Genomic DNA, 20005 nt, shown 5'->3' with positions numbered 1-20005 from the left:
TGTAATTAATTAATCAAATTAATCGCATTTTAATCTCATAAGCATTTTAGGTCTGATATTCTATATTCTATAATCATATTTCAAATAGCATGTGTCCGGATGGCAGAATTCAGTACTGTATCTACAAAACCTTCTGTTTAATAATCTTCCCTTTATTAATTTGCTTAGATTTTTCAGGTCTGGTAAATTTTAGCATGGTGTTATTCACAGTCAAAAAATAAAATAAAAAAATGTAATTGATATTCTCATTTGGTTCATTACAATTTACTCAAGCCTAGTAACAGACACAGTGTTTCTGACACTGGGAATACATTCCCTGAGATCCATAGAATCAGATACCAAGAACATGCAAATGTTTCAAAACATGCCTATATACACACAACAGATAACATACATAACCCCCATATATATATATACATAAGGACACCGTCCGGAACACTCCCCCCCATAAAGAGTCAGCCCATGGCTGGCGATAACACAACACATAACATCCAAGTTTTCCAATAATTTTTTTCTCAAAGAACACAACACTCAATATTCCCAAATTGTTCTCTTCAAAGAACCCACTATAAAGATAATGACCTGGGGAACAAAAGGGGTTACAGCACAACCTTAATTTATGTAAGACACAATCCAGCATCTTACATCATAACACAAAATACTCTACCACTGCCATCAACTAACCAGATCAGAACCATCACCTTCCATTTCCTCATACCTCTCTTGGTAGCATTGGCATGACAAGGGGCGCTGTTGACACTACATGTCTAGGGGTACAGCATTCCCAACATCAATGTCCTGTTTTAAGACGGATCTGTCTGAAAAGGCACCTCACAAAAAAAACAGAGGGACGGTCCATGGTTAAAATGCACAATGGTCAGATTACTGCTCTTTTCTTTTTCACAAAGAAGAACACGAAATACCTCCTGAAGTCTGTACAGAACCATACAAACTGCCGTGTCATAACACGGTGAGCAACAGAGAGACTCGGCAACACGGAGAGCAAGGAGGACTACCTAGTGGCACCAAATAAAATAGTAAAAGGAAATGAAAACCCACCCTCCCCTTTACAGGCGCTGACACCCAAAAGTACAGGTGGTGGTGCTCACTCTAAAGCTGGTGTCTTTAACATCAGGTCACCTACGTGATGCAAAATGTAGACCCAGGGTATCTTCCTGTCCTCAATGTCCCTGTGTGCGAAACAAAAGATTAATACACAAGAAAGAATCACCATAGGCTGGGTGACACAAGGGAAACAAATATACAAAGGGTTAATACAGAAATGTACAGCAAACTTTAAAGAACACCAAAACACAATGAAGTGAACCAGAGCTTTCACCATCTCTACCAAATGTACCTAAGAACCAGAGCTTTTACCTCTGAAGAGCCACTGCTCTATATACCTAATAACCAGAACACAGAGTGCTACAGTAGCACATTAACACAGAGTGCTATAGTAGCACATTAACACAGAGAGACACCCACCACCACAATGAGCCAAAAGAGCTAACTAACACTGCACAAAATGGGATATATAAAGGGAGAGTCGATGTTGATTGCAGATCAGCTTCAGCTGCCGTTGCACTGGGGTAAGTTGCTGATTGACCAGCTGCTGCTGCAACTGGGAGACACCTGAGAATGGGATATGTTACACATGAGGGAGACAAACGGAACAACCAAAACATGCCTATATACACACAACAGATAACATACATAACCCCCATATATATATATTAAGGCTGTCAAATATATCGCGTTAAGATCGCGTTAACTCCCGATTCTATTAATGCCACTAATTTTTTTAACTCAAGATTAACTAAAAAAAAAAATAATAATAAAAAAAATTTTTTTACTAGACTTTACTCAGGTGTATTATTGATGCTCTCATTGATACTATGTTTGTTTCTGAAGTGTGTGTGTGTGTGTGTGTGTGTGTGTGTGTGTGTGTGTGTGTGTGTGTGTGTGTGTGTGTGTGTGTGTGTGTGTGTGTGTGTGTGTGTGTGTGTGTGTGTGTGTGTGTGTGTGTGTGTGTGTGTGTGTGTGTGTGTGTGTGTGTGTGTGTGTGTGTGTGTGATATAGAGAGAGAGGGGGGTGAGAGAGATGAGGAAGGGGCAAAAGAGAAAGAGATCTGGGAGAGTGTGTGTGTGAGGGAGAGAGGGGGGTGTGTGATTAATCAGCCCTTGTGTGTGTGAATGTAACGTTTTCTTTCCCCTATTATTTCATGCACACTTTATTCATTGTTTTAAATTATTATTTTCTTTTAAGTTATTTTGTGCATCACTCTGTTTTGAATTTGATGCAAATTTGCAATGCATGAGGGTCATCCTTTTGTGTTAAATGGCTGCATAAAGCAAGCATTTGTTGACTCGCATGTTGATAAGAGTATTAAAACTTGGAACTTGAAAAAGATCTGTTTAAGGTAAAAAAAAAAAAAAAAAAAATGCAATTAATTTGCGATTAATCGCGAGTTAACTATGGACAATCATGCGATTAATCGAGTTAAATATTTTAATCGTTTGACAGCACTAATATATATACATAAGGACACCGTCCGTAACAACCATTAAAAAAAAGTCTATAAATGTTTATTCTACGTTCTTATGGAATGAATGAGATAAAAAATTATAATAATAATAATTAATTTTGCATTCATTTTCATAACGCGATAATTTGCTGTGTAATTAATTAATCTAATTAACGCGATAAACTGACAGCCCTAGTAAAAATGTATGGATCGGAACTGTACTCGATATCAGACGATACTTTAAGGTTGAATGTTTGTACTGCCGCCAAACGGCGACCTCTGGGCAAATGAGCCCCACTGGGTATTGCATTTAGTTGACTCCAGACCTCTCTTGGCAGAGCCTGAGATGTGGCCAGCAATATTAACACCTGCTCTATCCCCAGTCAACATACAACCCACCAAAAACAAAAGTGCAACACCAAGCAGGGCTTTTTTTTGTCTAGAGCAGGGGTCCTCAAACTTTTTTATACCACAACCCCATTATATTTAGGATTTTTTTTGGCGACCCCACACTTAATGTATCGCGTAATTTCAACGTGGAATTAAGGAAATATCGAAATAAAAGCACACGTTGTTGAACTTGATCACGCATATTTATTAGAAAATTGTATTACAGCACTACAGTATGTTATCAATACACATTTATAAAACGAGGCATATTTAGCCAAAATATGTTGCCAGAACTTTAAAAAAAAAAAAATCTAATAAATGCACGACCCCACTGTCACCTACCCATGATGACCCCACTTTGGGTCGCGACCCGTAGTTTGAGAACCACCGGTCTAGAGGACGCTGTTAACTTTTAACAACATTACCGATTCTACCTTTGAAAATCGAAGCATTTTGTATGAAAGTATTCTGTACTTCTGTATGACAACTATTAAAGAAACTTGAAATGAATCAGTGAAAAGGTGGTATCGCCGGTGTTCCTGAATTGTCTCTGTGTGTTGCTCTCTGTCCCCAGCAGAAGGAGACCACCCCGACACCTGGAATGCACCGGTCCAAGTCCAAACACGAGCTGAAGCTGCTGGAGAAGATCCCAGAGAACGCTGAGGCCACGGTCGTCCTTGTGGGTGAGTGGCTCAGGAGGTTGAAGGTTCCTGGTTAGATTATGGGCGAAGTGTCCTTGAGCGAGACACTTAATCCCTAACTTCTCCTGAGATGAGCAGATTGGCACCTTGTATGGTTGTCTCCGCCGTCTGTGTGTGAATGTGTGTGTGTGTGTGAATGGGTGAATGTGAGGCATAAATTGTAAAGCGCTTTGGATAAAAGCGCTATATAAATGCAGTCCGTTTACCATTTGACCATTCATCTCCAATGGCCCGCTGTGGATACAAGAGGGTATTTGTACTCATGATGAATGATCATATCATTCAGGGGGCAGCTGTGGCGACTCAGCGAGTTAAGGTGCATGCCATGACATGTACTGGTGTAACATTGTGGGTTTGAATCTGGTTCGCAGTCTCGCTCATATTTCAGTTGCACCCTTTGGGTGTCCCAAATGTAATTAGACGGGTGTGCTTACTAAGAGGGACGAAAAATGGCCTCCACTTTAGTCGTCATTTTCACAACTACAGTTATAGGATTTTGGGTATCAGTATACCTGCCTGTGGTCCCTGGTGTGTAGTACTGTTTGTATGCTACCTGTGGTCCCTGGTGTGTAGTGCTGTTTGTATGCTACCTGTGGTCCCTGGTGTGTAGTGCTGTTTGTATGCTACCTGTGGCCCCTGGTGTGTAGTGCTGTTTGTATGCTACCTGTGGTCCCCTGGTGTGTAGTGCTGTTTGTATGCTACCTGTGGTCCCTGGTGTGTAGTGCTGTTTGTATGCTACCTGTGGTCCTGTGGTGTGTAGTGCTGTTTGTATGCTACCTGTGGTCCCTGGTGTGTAGTGCTGTTTGTATTCTACCTGTGGTCCTGTGGTGCATAGTGCTGTTTGTATGCTAACTGTGGTCCCTGCTGTGTAGTACTGTTTGTATTCTACCTGTGGTCCCTGGTGTGTAGTGCTGTTTGTATTCTACCTGTGGTCCCTGCTGTGTAGTGCTGTTTGTATTCTACCTGTGGTCCCTGCTGTGTAGTACTGTTTGTATTCTAACTGTGGTCCTGTGGTCTTCCAGGTAGTCTGGACTTCCTGGAGCAGCCCACCATGGCATTTGTCCGGCTACTGGAGGCGGTGGAGCTGGACTCCGTCCTGGAGGTCCCGGTGCCCGTCAGGTTCATCTTCGTCCTCCTGGGACCCCCCAGCACCAGCATGGACTACCATCAGATAGGACGTTCCATCTCCACGTTGATGTCTGACAAGGTGGGGGAAGGTTATAGAAGACCCAGGGTTATAGGAGATCCTTAACCAAATAACTTCCAAGTTGACTTTGACTTGACTAATTGATTAGTAAGGGGTGGGAATCGCCAGAGGCCCCACGGTACGATATTATCACGCTGTTGTGGCATCACCATCACCATATTGTTTTTCAACCGCAAATTATGTCCCCAACGGACAATGTTGTAAATACAAACATATACATGTGTACATTATCTAATAAGGTCTCATTCCAATCATTTTTATTGCAGTTAAGTGGGATTGTCAAGCAACAAACAATCTCAACTATGTAATAAAGTACAACTTCAAAATGTAATCGACTAACAAAGTCTTGGTTGACTAAGTGCAAACCAACCAATTAACTCAAGAGAGGGGGGGACCCTAATATACATAACTGCCTATATTGTAGGTGGTGAGATCACTGTGGTCAAGCTTTGATCACAATAGTCATTGTTACACATTCCCTCATTGGGCTAACCTCTAGTCTAGTGAATGAAATAATAGCTAAATTATAGATGGTTTCAAAGTGATAACAATAACATTCTAAAAATGTTACGTTTATTTCCCGTTGCCATGGTTGCTGAAGCAAAAACTGACAGGAGATACATTTGCAACAGCATTCCAATGAAACGGTCTATAACTATACCTCAGTTTGCTGTGGACCCCCTGGAAGGAACCCCAGGGAAGGTCCCCCTGGCAGTCCGCAGACCCCACTTTGGGAACCACTAGACTAGACTTATCACGACATCCGCACTGACACATCTCGCCGTGCCTTCTCGCCAAACAGCACTTCCACGAGGCGGCCTACCTGGCGGACGACAGACAGGACCTGCTCAACTCCATCAACAGCTTCCTGGACTGCAGCATCGTGCTGCCACCGTCCGAGATGGGCGGAGACGAGCTGCTGCGCTCGGTGGCCCGCTTCCAGAGGGAGATGCTGCGCAAGAGGGAGGAGCAGGAGGGCAAGGGAGCCAAGGAGCCCAAGAACCTGGAGGACAAGGGTGGGTGGTCTCCTCTTTAGCCCAGAGCTGCTGGGTGGGGGGTCTCCTCTTTAGCCCAGAGCTGCTGGGTGGGGGGTCTCCTCTTTAGCCCAGAGCCTGGAGGACAAGGGTGGGGGGGTCTCCTCTTTAGCCCAGAGCTGCTGGGTGGGGGGTCTCCTCTTTAGCCCAGAGCCTGGAGGACAAGGGTGGGGGGTGTCCTCTTTAGCCCAGAGCCTGGAGGACAAGGGTGGGGGGTGTCCTCTTTAGCCCAGAGCTGCTGGGTGGGGGGTGTCCTCTTTAGCCCAGAGCTGCTGGGTGGGTGGTCTCCTCTTTAGCCCAGAGCCTGGAGGACAAGGGTGGGGGGTGTCCTCTTTAGCCCAGAGCTGCTGGGTGGGTGGTCTCCTCTTTAGCCCAGAGCCTGGAGGACAAGGGTGGGTGGTCTCCTCTTTAGCCCAGAGCTGCTGGGTGGGGGGGTCTCCTCTTTAGCCCAGAGCTGCTGGGTGGGGGGGTCTCCTCTTTAGCCCAGAGCTGCTGGGTGGGGGGGGTCTCCTCTTTAGCCCAGAGCCTGGAGGACAAGGGTGGGGGGTGTCCTCTTTAGCCCAGAGCCTGGAGGACAAGGGTGGGTGGTCTCCTCTTTAACCCCGAGCCGCTGCCCGCTCATCTGGGGAGAGGGGGGGGGGTCTCAGGTACAGTGTCATGGAAGTCATGGTATTGTTTTTTTGGTAATTATAATAATAATAAACGTTATTTGTATAGCACCTTTCATACAAGAATTGCAGCCCAAAGTGCTTCACTTCACAGCCGTAAAATAGACATAAGATTAGCATAAAATACCCAGAAAATAAAAGCAATGCAGTCTTCCCTGTTACATGGTCATAAAATTACAATTGTCTTTTTATATATATATTGTTAATCTTGGTTTACAGTCACGGGGAGTCAGTAGGGTCAATTGGGTAGAGCACGATACATATCAAAATGTAAAACTTGTGGCATTCCATGTTCCTTTCATTTCCTTTTTGTCGGATCCGGAAGGTGCAGTCCTGTACGAGGAAATGTCCCTGACTGACTCCCCATTGTTGAAACACGCATGTGTGTGAGTGGCCTGACCCGGGTCCGGCTTAACCCCTTTCACTGCCACACACGACAGAAGGTTAACCCTTTACTATCACACAACCGATGGTCGCCGTGAAAGGGTTAACCTTCTGTGTAGTGTCGCGGTGAAAGGGTTAACTGTGTGTGGTAGTGCGGCAGTGAAAGGGTTAACCAGGCTTGCCTAGTCTTTTTTCTTTCTTCTTTGTCATCCTTCTTTCCTACCGGTAACAAATAGTTTTCACTCACAGCACATGCGGTTCCTGGGTTTCATGTCCACTTCAAAGTGGGCCATAATGTGTGTGTACTGTCTAGGGCTGTCCCCGACTAAGGATTTGGATGGTCGACTATGATTGGCCAAAATTTGCCGTTAGTCGACAAAAAAATATATATATAATATAAAAAAAAAAAAAAAATTTTATCATTCCATTTGGGCTGTGGGGGGTGCTTAATGTCTGAAGGAGCCGATGGAATGCTTCTTGTCCTCTGCAAAAGCATGCAATTGGTCCACTGATGGATACATCTTGATATTTGTCTAGTCTAGTGTGTTCATTAGAATGAATGAATGAATGAATGAAATGAATGAATGAATGAAAACTTTATTAACAGATTGCAGAATGGGTACAGTACAGTACAGCTCAATACATACAATTGTTAAGGGGATGCAGACCAGAGAAAGACTTTCGTCTTGTTTACATCAGGGTCCCCCATTTTTTTTAGATGGGTGAAATCCTCTTTCAGTGCCTCTGTGCCTGTTTTCGTAGGCAGTTAGCCTCTGGTATGCGTGCCATTAGCGTTAGAGGCCTCTTTTCTTTTGGAAAGAATGAAATTTTTTTTTTATAAAAAATTTAAAATAATAAATATATATATATTTTTTTAATTATATTCGACTAAGAGGTTGGCCAGTCGACTACGGCTCCTTTCGACCGATTAGTCGACCAATCGACTAATAGGGATCAGCCCTAGTACTGTCTGGTGTCTTCCTCTTCACGCGCCTGACGGTTGATCGCTGACCCGTCCCCCTCTCCCTCTCTCCCAGAGGCCCTCCTCTCGCCTCTAAAGAAATCGGACGACCCCCTCCAACGCACCGGCCGTCCCTTCGGAGGGCTGATCCGAGACGTGCGCCGCCGCTACCCAAAGTACGTCAGCGACTTCAAGGACGCCCTGAACGTCCAGTGCATGGCCGCCGTTATCTTTATCTACTTTGCCGCCCTCTCTCCAGCCATCACATTCGGAGGCCTCCTGGGTAAGTGTCGCCGGCGGGTTAAGAAGCTTGATAAGACCACTGCCACCACGCGCTGCTTCGTTTATCGGAACAACGTGAAGAACGTCTCGTCAATGTAGTAACTGTGGGATTGATAGTGTGGTGAGATTGTACCACATAGGCGCCGGTGTGACGTAGTGATAAATAGAAAAGGTGTGTAAACGATGAAATCCAGTTTGGCGATCTCGCTGTAAAGCAAGCCACCATATTTTACATGTAGTTTAAATGAGTCTGATGCTATTATGTTATGATGTTCAAAACTATTAGCTATTTGCTCTGGTACAGGTGTGTGGAGCATTGGTACAGGTGTACAGGGCATTAGTACAGGCGGACAGGGCATTGGTACAGGCGGACAGGGCATGAGTACAGGTGTGTGGAGCATTGGTACAGGGCATTGGTACAGGGCATTGGTACAGGGCATTGGTACAGGGCATTGGTACAGGTGTACAGGGCATTGGTACAGGTGTACAGGGCATTGGTACAGGTGTACAGGGCATTGGTACAGGTGTACAGGGCATTGGTACAGATGTACAGTGCATTGGTACAGAATGTACAGTGCATTGGTACAGATGTACAGTGCATTGGTACAGGTGTACAGGGCATTGGTACAGGTGTACAGGGCATTGGTACAGGTGTACAGGGCATTGGTACAGATGTACAGTGCATTGGTACAGGTGTACAGGGCATTGGAATTATTGTGTGTGTCTTTCAATCAAGTAGTAAAAACGGGACGAAAGACCGTAGAAAGGTGCACATAAGACATATGTTTACTAGGAATGGAAGTCATAAAGGTTTATATTACCCATTATAAAAAGATGGGTAAACTATGTAATGACGTATACAAAGAATTTAAATCGTAAAGATTGATATTGGCTGAGAAAGTGTTGAAACAAGGTAGGTAGAAGACTGAGTTGAGGTGGTTCACCCCTCTTCACTACTACCCTCTGCGTGACTGGTGGTATTAGAAGCTGGTGTTGGTCAGAGTTGGTTTCTCTTTAGCGACGCCTGTCTGTCCACCCGGCTGAATGAAGCTGCCAACGTCTTGTAATCAGGGTCGTCTGGTGTTCGGGTCAGTGTGGTACTTTGTTTACACTATGGAGTAAATGACTGTGAGCTTCGTTCAGCTTGTACAGACAGGAGCTTGTCCCATGATTTTGCATTGGTTTGTGGCTCAATAGCCGGAGCTAGAATGAGGAACATTGTGAACTAAAGAACTCACTCATTGGCAGCGGTGTAAAGTACTTGAGTAATTGTACTTTGTTACAATACTTAAGTACTGTTTTGGGGGATTTGTACTTTACTCGAGTATTATTAGGTTTGTATACTTGTACTTTTACTCAATTACATTTCAGAGAAATAAAAACATACTTTTTACTCCTTACATTTAAAATGCATACCTACAAAGTACAAATCACGCAAGTCCAACTATTTTAATTAGTATACCGTAATTCCTCTAATAGTGACCCGGGCTTGTATTTGCTTAAACTGTAGCGGGTACCAGGCTTTTATTAGGAGGAGGCATGTATAAGAGAGAGGCCTATATTTCAAATGTTCAAACGGATCATAATGAATAAATCAACATTTTGTGTCAGTTTGAACCCAGTAAAATGTACCGGGTTCATTTATTGAAACCAAGTACTGTATGAAATAGTAAACAGTGCAATTACAGGTGGTCACTGGTCTTTTCAACGTTTTCAAAGTGAAATCAAGTAACTTTACCTTAGCAGCTCAGTATGCAGCTCAGTATATTAGTAACCCGGCTTGTATTAGGAGGCCGGCTTATAATTGCTTAGCTCAAGAGCGCACCCGGCCATTAATAGAGACCCGGTTTGTAATATAATACCGGTCACTATTAGAGGAATTACGGTATTTGTTTCTCTGGCCGAACTAACGTTAACGTTATTAATCCTGCAGCCGCACTTTATTTAAAAACAGTAAATAAAATTCCCATCAATGGAAAATTAACCCGCCCATACCCATGCTGATTGGTCCTTGTGCAAGACTAGAAAGCGGGGATCTTTGATTAAACACCTGCTATCAGAAGAATAGACGGTCAGAAAAAAGGTTTTTACTTTTACTTTTTAGTACTTAAGTACATTTAAAAGTAGAAACGTTTTGTCTTTTAATACTCTGACTTTTACTTGAGTAAGATTTTGAGACGGTACCCATACTTTCACTTAAGTATAATTTCTGGGTACTTTTTTACACCCCTGCTCATTGGTAAGTAGGACATGGGGCTATGGTTCCACAAATCATAACTATGCCTTTAATGACGTGTGTGTGTGTGTGTGTGTGTGTGTGTGTGTGTGTGTGTGTGTGTGTGTGTGTGTGTGTGTGTGTGTGTGTGTGTGTGTGTGTGTGTGTGTGTGTGTGTGTGTGTGTGTGTGTGTGTGTGTGTGTGTGTGTGTGTGTGTGTGTGTGTGTGTGTGTGTGTGTGTGTGTGTGTGTGTGTGTGTGTGTGTGTGTGTGTGTGTGTGTGTGTGTGTGTGTGTGTGCGTGCGTGCGTGCGGGGTACCAGGTGAGAAGACGGAGGGTCTGATTGGTGTATCAGAGCTGATCGTGTCCACAGCGGTGCAGGGCGTGGTCTTCTGCCTGCTGGGGGCCCAGCCGCTCCTCATAGTGGGCTTCTCCGGACCCTTGCTTGTCTTCGAAGAGTCCTTCTACAAGGTGAGTTGACAGTCCGTTGGATTATCCGAGCTCCGGGAGGGTTCATCAAGGAGAACCTGCCTTTTCTCAGTCCTTGCCCCACAATGGTGGAATGGACAGCCGAAATCCGTCTAATCTTTCGCCGTCGACTAAAGACGCACTTCTTCAACCATTATCTGAAATAATTTTTCTTTTAAAAGATCTAACCCTAACTAACCTTACCGTCATGCACTTGTCCTAATAAACTAACCTACACTGTAGCACTCAACACCTTGATGAACATTGTTACTCAGCTGATAGAGTTGTGCCCTTCCTGATGACTTGTCGTACAGAACTTGTAAGTCGCTTTGGATAAAAGCGTCAAGCTAAATGACTAAATGTAAATGTTACCAAAAATGTCTGTCTGAATCTTGTATACCGGTAGTTACACGGCACGACTACTGAACGGTCACAGAGTAAAGTGTGGGTGACGTGTTTGGTTTGTTGACCAAAGGGCGGGGAAAAACCTTTACATGAGCGGCGGATCCATGGGTGTGTTTTTAGGACGGGACAGGGAGCAATTGTTGAGCTGGAATCAGGGAATGGAAGCGGATACGGACCAGCTAGCCTATAGCTGTTTGCCAAAAAACACCTCTCCCGGAGTTTTAATCTAGGCTAGTGATCCATATCCGCTTCCATTCATTTGTGCTGCGCTAGGCTAGCTTGCAGCCGGATAGCTTTCTACTGAACACACAAAGAGGAAATTGGTATCTATCTTCTTGTCTGACTCTGGAGAAGACGGTAAGTGCATTTCCCATAATGTTGGCGTGTTCCTTTAAGATCATTGTCATGTGTTCATAGCCACTGGATTTTGTATTTTATTTAACCTTTATTTACCCACAAATCTTTTTATGCGTGCCCACAGTTCTGCAAAGGGAACGAGATAGAGTACCTGACCGGCCGCGTGTGGATCGGATTCTGGCTCATCATCATCGTGCTCCTGACGGTGGCCTTCGAGGGCAGTTTCCTGGTCCGCTTTGTCTCGCGCTTCACCCAGGAGATCTTCTCCTTCCTCATCTCCCTCATCTTCATCTGCGAGACCTTCATTAAGCTCGGCAAGGTACACCTGAGATCTGATATAACCACACCTGATTTGGGTGACTGACTGAGTGAGGTGAACCGACTTGCCTTTGGACCGTTTTTCAAACCTCGGGGGCTAAATGAGTATGTTTTTGTAACGAGTGCACTCCCGACATCTCTAATGTGATGCGAGTTGCCCTGAAAGCTAAATGGATTTAGAGAAGGACTATTATATCCGGGCTAATGATTCTGGATGGCTGCTATTTTTGGAGCTCCGGTGCTCAGACTTGAAAGGGATTTGGTTATATGAACTAATCTGCAGTCCTCAGGAAAGTGTAATTGTGGTCTCTAGGAAACTGAGATGATGCTAATCCCTCACAATGTGTGTGTGGTGGTAATAGTAACTAATCAAAAGCTTTGGTGTGTGTGTGTGTGTGTGTGTGGGGTAATGGTAGCTAATGAGAAGCCTTAATGTGAACCCTCTGGTTTGTCTTCCTGTCAGATCTTCGAGGAGCACCCACTGCAGCCTTGTGCCAACAACGGCACAGAAGGGAACTGGACGGAGAATATAATGCTAAGCAACAGTAGCCTGGCAGGGGACAGTATCCTGCCAGGGAAAGGCGTAGGAGAGCCCAACACCGCTCTGCTCTCTCTAGTGCTGATGGCAGGAACCTTCTTCATAGCCTTCTATCTGCGCAAGTTCAAGAACAGTGCGTTCTTCCCTGGACAGGTACGATCCTGCCGGTTTCACTGCACCCAACACCAAGAGCAAAGCGGCTGGATGCCCCCTGTGACACGTGACATCTTACCCTGCATATTATTGATCAGCCTGGCGATAGTATTGTTCTCGGGGATTTGAGCGTAAACTAGGAATCAATAATACAGGGTGGGGTCTTAAAGGAACACGCCAACATTTGGGGAAGATAGATACCAGTTTCCTCTCTGTGTGCGTTCATCTGGCTGCACGTTAGCCTAGCTTAGCACAATGAATGGAAGCGGACAGTGCCGGTTAGCCTATAGGCATTGTCCAACTAACACCTCTCCCGAAGGCTAACCGGCACTGTCCGCTTCCATTCATTGTGCTAAGCTCGGCTAACGTGCAGCCAGATAGCTTTCTACTGCGAGCGTACCCAAAAACTGAAAGCGAAGGTTAGACCTGGGGATTAGAATGGCTTGTAGTAGAGAAAAACAGTAACGCAGGTGACTGATTGATTGATTGATTGATTTTGATTGATTTTATTAGACATTCTTAAAGATACAAGATTCCAGAAAAACTTCAAGGATGCTACACAAAATAGTCAAGACTTATTTCCATTGTGGTCCTTGTTCTCAGACAGACAAGCAATACAAAACAGGACCATAAATAACAATTTGACAAACTACATAGACATGAACATTTTAAAAGCAGTACAAACGTAGCCACAGGCAACAATGTATCAGACACCATTTTCATGCATTTTAAAATCTAGTTTTGGACATTGTCGGGGAGCCAAGATTTAACTTTTTTCTTAAAATTGTGCCGGCTACTGGTGCATTTTAGCTGTGAAGGTAGCAAATTCCAATTTGTGGCTCCGGCCAGAATTTAAAAGAACGTTTGCCCATATTAGTTTTGAACCTTGGAATACACAGGTCAGCAATGCTATGGGTATGCATGTCCCTGTTTCACTGAAAATAATTTGTACTTGATACAGTTTTTTTTTTTTTTTTATATAATCGAAATTAAGAATCGAAATGCAAATATGTTACTTCCGCTTCCAGAACCGGAAGTTAGGAACCGGTTCCTATTAGAACCGGTTTTCGGTGCCCAACCCAACCGTACGACCACGACACGAGTCACAGACGGGGAGGATCTCCGGTAGTGGTGAGAGGAGAACATTAGACCGGCTTGGTCCTTTCAACGATCCCTTGTTTGTTCTGTTCAGCTGCGGAGGATGATTGGAGATTTCGGGGTGCCCATCGCCATCCTCATCATGGTCCTGGTGGACAATGCCTTAAAAGACACCTTCACACAGGTGACACTGAGACACTCCGTTTCTTTCTCCCCCCTGATACTTTGCATGAATGAAAACCTTACAGCCTAATGTTCATCAAAGTGTTGAGTGCTACAATAAATTAACCTACACTGTAGCACTCAACACTTTGATGAACATTGTTGCTCAGCTGATAGAGTTGTACCCTTCCTGATGGCTTGTCGTACAGAACATGTAAGTCGCTTTGGATAAAAGCGTCAGCTAAATGACTAAATGTAAATGTAAATATATATTTACTGTATGTTGTATATAATTACGTATGTAGGATACTGTAGTAGTGCTTTTTTTTGGTAGTAGTGGTTCTTTAGAAATTTGCTAGCATTTTCTTTTTTTAATACCGGATAGGAGTCAGTGACCCACGATGTCACCGTTTTTCCATTACCCAGCAAAAGGCCCGGAAAATAACCTCAGACCCAAAGACACGGCCCGTTACATGTCACATGGCTTTTCGTCTCTGCCGCTTCATCTCCCTCTTCCCGTCTCCCCTGTGTGTCCAGAAACTGCTCGTCCCCAGAGGCTTCTCGGTGACCAGTCCACAGAAGCGCGGCTGGGTGATCAACCCTCTGGGAACCGTTGATAAGCCGTTTCCCATATGGATGATGTTCGCCTGCGTCCTGCCCGCCCTGCTGGTGTTCATCCTCATCTTCATGGAGACCCAGATCACCACGTGAGTTACCGTAGCGACGCGCCGCTTACCTCCTGTACGTAAGTGAGGAGGAATTACCACCCATTTTAAGAATTCCCATTATGTTCAGTCAGTATGTGTGAACACGCACCGCTCTCGCCTAAAGCTAGGGGTCGGAGAGAACCCTCCAATCGGTGATGGCGCTGGGATGTAAAATCTGGGACTGCTCCGTAAACCGTGAATGGGGCTCTGACACTATATTTGTGTCTGAGCTCTTACACCCAAATGTATAGGTTTATATTCTGAATGTCTGAACCAGAATTAAATGTAATTTGGGGGTGTGAGAGCTCACACCAACATTCTAAGGCCACACAAAATCAGAGATAACCAACAAATGATGACTGTCCTGGGGCACAAGAAGAACATGTGAATTCTTAAATTCTCCTTCTGTCTCTTGCTCTCCATCTCTCTCTCTCTCTCTCTCTCTCTCTCTCTGTCTCTTTCTCTCCTTCTCTCTCTGTCTCTTTCTCTCTGTATCTCTCCTCTCTCTGTCTCTCTCTCTTTCTCTTTCTCTCCTTCTCTCTCTCTGTCTCCTCTCTCTCCTTTATCTCTCTCTCTCTCTACCTCTCTCTCTATCCCTCTCCATTTCTCTCTCTCTCCCTCCCCCTCTCTCTCTCTCTCCCCCCCTCTCTATCTCACTCTCCCCCCTCTCTCTCCCTCCCACCCTCCCTCCCTCCCTCCCTCCCTCCCTCCCTCCCTCCCTCTCTCCCTCCCTCCCTCCCTCCCTCCTCTCTCCCCCCCCTCTCTCTCTCCCCCCCTCTCTCTCTCTCCCCCTCTCTCTCTCTCTCTCTCTCTCTCCCCCTCTCTCCCTCCCTCCCTCCCTCCCCCTCTCTCTCTCCAGTCTGATAGTGAGTAAGAAGGAGAGGAAGCTGGTGAAGGGCTCTGGTTTCCACCTGGACCTGTTGCTCATCGTGGTCCTGGGTGGCTGCTGCGCTCTCTTCGGCCTGCCCTGGATGGCCGCTGCCACCGTGCGCTCCGTGACCCACGCCAACGCCCTCACCGTCATGAGCAAAGCCGTCGCCCCGGGGGACAAGCCCCGCATCCAGGAGGTGAAGGAGCAGAGGGTCACGGGGCTGCTGGTGGCCGTCATGGTCGGTGAGTGTCGGAGAGAAGGAGAGTGGGGGGCTGTATTGATCAAGCATCTTAAAGGGATAGTTCTATTTAAGAGAGAGAGAGAGAGAGAGAGAGAGAGAGAGAGAGAGAGAGAGAGAGAGAGAGAGAGAGAGAGAGAGAGAGAGAGAGAGAGAGAGAGAGAGAGAGAGAGAGAGAGAGAACCCTGATTGTAAGACAACCCCCCCCCCCCCCCAATTTTCCACCGTCGACTAAAAACACACTTCTTCTATCAATATCTGAAATTAAGAAGAAAAATAACCTTCATACTGTCTTAAGTAATCTACTTATCTGCCTGTATTACTACCTACTATGCCAAACTGTCTATACTACTGTTACGACCCTGGCTCATGGGCACGCAACCTATGTGCAAACCAACACCAAAAACCCCGTGCTCTAACTCAAAATGCTACTATATCAAGGAACTATTAATGTAAATGTAAACTAATGTACTAATGTAAACCCAACGGACACGGACTGGAAGAATGTGACAGCTCTCCCTCTAAGCACCGACCCTGCATGTGTGTCACTAGGGCTGGCTTTAAAGCTCCCAGCAGGTAACCAATCAGCACTAATTGGCTAATTGGCAGCCCTCACCTGCATGCCCCGTGACACAGGAGTAATCAGGCCTGCCTGCACAGTGACACAGGAGTGATCAGCTCCTGGTACATAACAACTACTATGCTAATCTGTGTCTATACTACTATGCTAAGCTGTCTATACTACTATGCACTCAGGTTCAACACCGTTTGAACAATGTTACTACGCTGCCAGAGTTATACCCTTCCTGCTGACTTGTTTCCAAAGTCACTTTGGATAAAAGCATCAGCTAAATTACTAAATATCCTGTCTTCTAATAACTCTATGGTCTCTAGTCTTCTTCTAATAGTTCTGTGGTCTAGTCTCATAACATCTCTATGGTCTCTCCTCCAGAGACATGTCCATAGTGATCTCTGTGGTCTAGTCTCATAACATCTCTATGGTCTCTCCTCCAGAGACATGTCCATAGTGATCTCTGTGGTCTAGTCTCATAACATCTCTATGGTCTCTCCTCCAGAGACATGTCCATAGTGATCTCTGTGGTCTAGTCTCATAACATCTCTATGGTCTCTCCTCCAGAGACATGTCCATAGTGATCTCTGTGGTCTAGTCTCATAACATCTCTATGGTCTCTCCTCCAGAGGCATGTCCATAGTGATCTCTGTGGTCTAGTCTTCTAACATCTCTATGGTCTCTCCTCCAAAAGCCATGTCCATAGTGATCTCTGTGGTCTAGTCTTCTAACATCTCTATGGTCTCTCCTCCCCAGGCATGTCCATAGTGATTAGTGACCTGCTGTGTCAGATCCCCCTGGCTGTGCTGTTTGGGATCTTCCTCTACATGGGAGTGATGTCACTCAACGGCATCCAGATGACAGAGCGCATGATGCTGCTTCTCATGCCGCCCAAGTACCACCCAGACCACACCTACGTCCGCAAGGTGAGACGGACACCGTGTCTCACATCACCGTTTTTGAAGAAACACCTCTCCTGACTGATTTACAGCAGCCTGTAAAATGGTTTTTAATTCACCCTTCATTTAAGTCCCGCCCTCCTTAGTTACAGTTTTTCCATCAAATGTTAAAGTCCCTGGTCGCTCTCGACACTACGTTAGCGCTGTGCCATCGCTGGAGAGAGGTCTGACTGAACCTATTATCATTCTGGTATAGGGGGGAAATGCTCTGGCTTGTTTGTATTTCTTTAAACCAATCAGAATCATCCTGGGCGGCGGCGCTAAACCCAGTGTATAACTTTTGGAAATACAATACGTAAAAAATTTGACCTTTACCTGGCAACCCCCGCCCCCAGCATATAGTCCATGGGCCAGACCAGATATCGGTGCCACTCACGGTGAATAAACTTACATATAATTTTTTCAAAGATCTATGTCTGTAGATGATATTTTTGTATGATAGCCCTTCCAGAGTGGTAGCTTAATCATACTTATCAAGTCATGAAGTATACCCACCCCCTCAGGAAATCGCATTTCAGATGCTGGTGCATATCCTGCTTTAGACTCAGGTAGAGGACATCTGTCAATGTTTCACAATATTGTGTTTGGTATCATTTTAAAGGGGACTATGTAATCTTTCATTCAAGCTAAGATGTGAATCTTTCTGACCAATATAGAGGTCACTGGAGCACTTTGAACAGTCAACAACACACATTTTTACACGATTTTCGCCTAAATGATATACTATCTTTTAGCCTTGTGTCATCTAGGAGCAATAGGGACACAAAATACAAAATCTACAACACTCTAAGGACCATAAGGATTCAGGAAATGTATAATATGCCTATACTATTTCTTATCAGGGGTGATTGTGAGCCTTAAATTAGAAGAGCGGTATTAGGCTCCTATTAAAACTATACAGAACAACCACTAGGATAATGTCACAAAGTGGTCTGTCTTTATCATACATATACAGGAGCAACATTGGCACAAAATACAAAATCTACAACACTCTCAGGACCATAAGGATTCAGGAAATGTATAATATGTCTATACTATTTCATTGTTACGGGTCATTGTGAGCCTTAAATTAGATGGGCATTATTAACTGGGTCAGATAACTAGGATAATGTCACAAAGTGGTCTGTCTTTATCATACATATACAGGACATAAAGGACACCACAATGAGATAAGGAACCACTTAGAGTTTTATGAACAACCTATTAAACAGAACAACATTATATACTAAATGTACATTGAATCACTCAAACTGCTCGTCTCTCTCATCCTCTGACTCCTCGAGTTCGAAGTCAGGTTCTGGATCATCCTGCAGTTTTTGGTTGCTGCATGTCTGTAACTTGCACATATCTGTGCATGCCAGTCCATTTGATAAGCATGTGCAGCTTGGCATTTTGCATGAACGGACACACTTGCATCTTAGCAATTCCAGGACTACATCTGGTGCAGGTGGGGAGCGCATCCAGTAAATTGCCAGCTTGCCCTCATCGTCTTTCCATCCATGCTCTGTAGGACTTGGGACCACAGGGTTAGACTGCAGACTGCTCTTCCAGATTGCTGCCTGATAGTTGGCTCGTTCAACATGCAGGAAGAGACAGTCCCTACATGGTGGAAGCTGGCTGGACTCGACCTCTCCCCTTTTGGTACAGAAGAACTGGTAGCGCAGTTGGTTCACCTCTACTGTGCTGCTGTTAGCAGAGTACATGTGACATGTAAACTCCTCAATTCTCTGGAACAGCTCCTCACTCACATCCCATGACTGCCCTAGTCCACTGAAGGTTTCTTGGTAGGAAGTATCCTTCTTCACCATCTTCAGGGCATTCAGCTTCCCGAATGCACTGACAGTGTCACAGCCAGTGAAGGCGTGTAAGCCAATTAGGCTGTCACAGAGGCTGTCTCCAACTGAGCTTGCAAGTTTGCTGATGTTCACATATCGTGTGCGGTTCTGGGTCCCACACTTCATGTAGATGGGACAGGTGATGTCCTTCTGGAAGGCAAGACAAAGCACCATGACATCAGTGTCCTCAGCTATGATGATGACTGCTTTTGAGCCCATGTTTGCAGCATCTGATGCATGCAGGAGCAGGCGAGTGTCAGCTTCTTCATGTGTTGATTGCAGTTCTGCTACTTCTTCACACCCACCATCTGTCAACCTGTAGCAGGTTTCCTCACAGGTTGTGTACAACACTTTGCCATGCAGCCTCTTTCTGTATTGTGGGAGGTTCCACTCTTCCACCAGAAACTTGATGAGACTGGTCTTGTTGGAAGGACTGCACAGGAAAGTTCTCCACTGCTGTACGTGGTGTCCTCCTGCCAGGTTCTTGTATTGGACCGTAGTGTCTGCACCCCGGGTTTTGTCGTTCAGCATCTTTGATTGAAGTCTGGCGGTAAACATCAAACACAACATCAATCCTCTGACTCTGTGCCCCCTCGTGGAGGACCTGGGTGAAGAGTGACTCTGCCACCTGTCCAAAGGTTTTGTTGTTGCCATTCATTTTCTGGACCAGGCTCATCCCATCAATGATGGAAGTGGATGGTGTTGGGATCTGTTCAGCAGGAGACACATTCTGTTCCAGCTCTCTGGCAAGTGCAGCCTTGTTTGTTTTTCGTAGAGACCCATCAGCATTTGCAAGTGCCCATGGCAGTGGGCCCAGTGGGTGGGCAAGGACATCTTTCATGTCTATCTTCCTGCTTTCAGCCAACAGGATAATGTGGCTGAACAGGTTTCTGTCTGCCCTCAGCACCACATCCTGCCCTTTCTTTCCTTTCGCTTTTTTTGTGCCGACACTGGAGAAT

The 20005-nt window shown here is 45.2% G+C and overlaps 1 protein-coding gene across 1 annotated transcript in view; it reads left to right on the top strand.

Moving 5' to 3' along the window:
* The window catches only part of slc4a2b (solute carrier family 4 member 2b), a 113907-nt gene that overhangs the window by 85011 nt on the left and 8891 nt on the right, over positions 1–20005 (top strand). Inside the window, exons 12-22 of the mRNA XM_084326583.1 lie at positions 3489–3597; positions 4638–4822; positions 5625–5838; positions 7946–8152; positions 10689–10837; positions 11721–11915; positions 12378–12605; positions 13798–13887; positions 14403–14572; positions 15432–15685; positions 17009–17178. Coding sequence (XP_084182709.1) covers positions 3489–3597; positions 4638–4822; positions 5625–5838; positions 7946–8152; positions 10689–10837; positions 11721–11915; positions 12378–12605; positions 13798–13887; positions 14403–14572; positions 15432–15685; positions 17009–17178 — 1971 coding nt within the window. The remainder of the gene's footprint in view (positions 1–3488; positions 3598–4637; positions 4823–5624; positions 5839–7945; positions 8153–10688; positions 10838–11720; positions 11916–12377; positions 12606–13797; positions 13888–14402; positions 14573–15431; positions 15686–17008; positions 17179–20005) is intronic.

The sequence above is a fragment of the Notolepis coatsorum genome, assembly GCF_963971535.1.
Source record: "Notolepis coatsorum genome assembly, chromosome: 12".
Taxonomy (NCBI): Eukaryota; Metazoa; Chordata; class Actinopteri; order Aulopiformes; family Paralepididae; genus Notolepis; species Notolepis coatsorum.
This window is presented reverse-complemented; position numbering and strand designations above follow the sequence as displayed.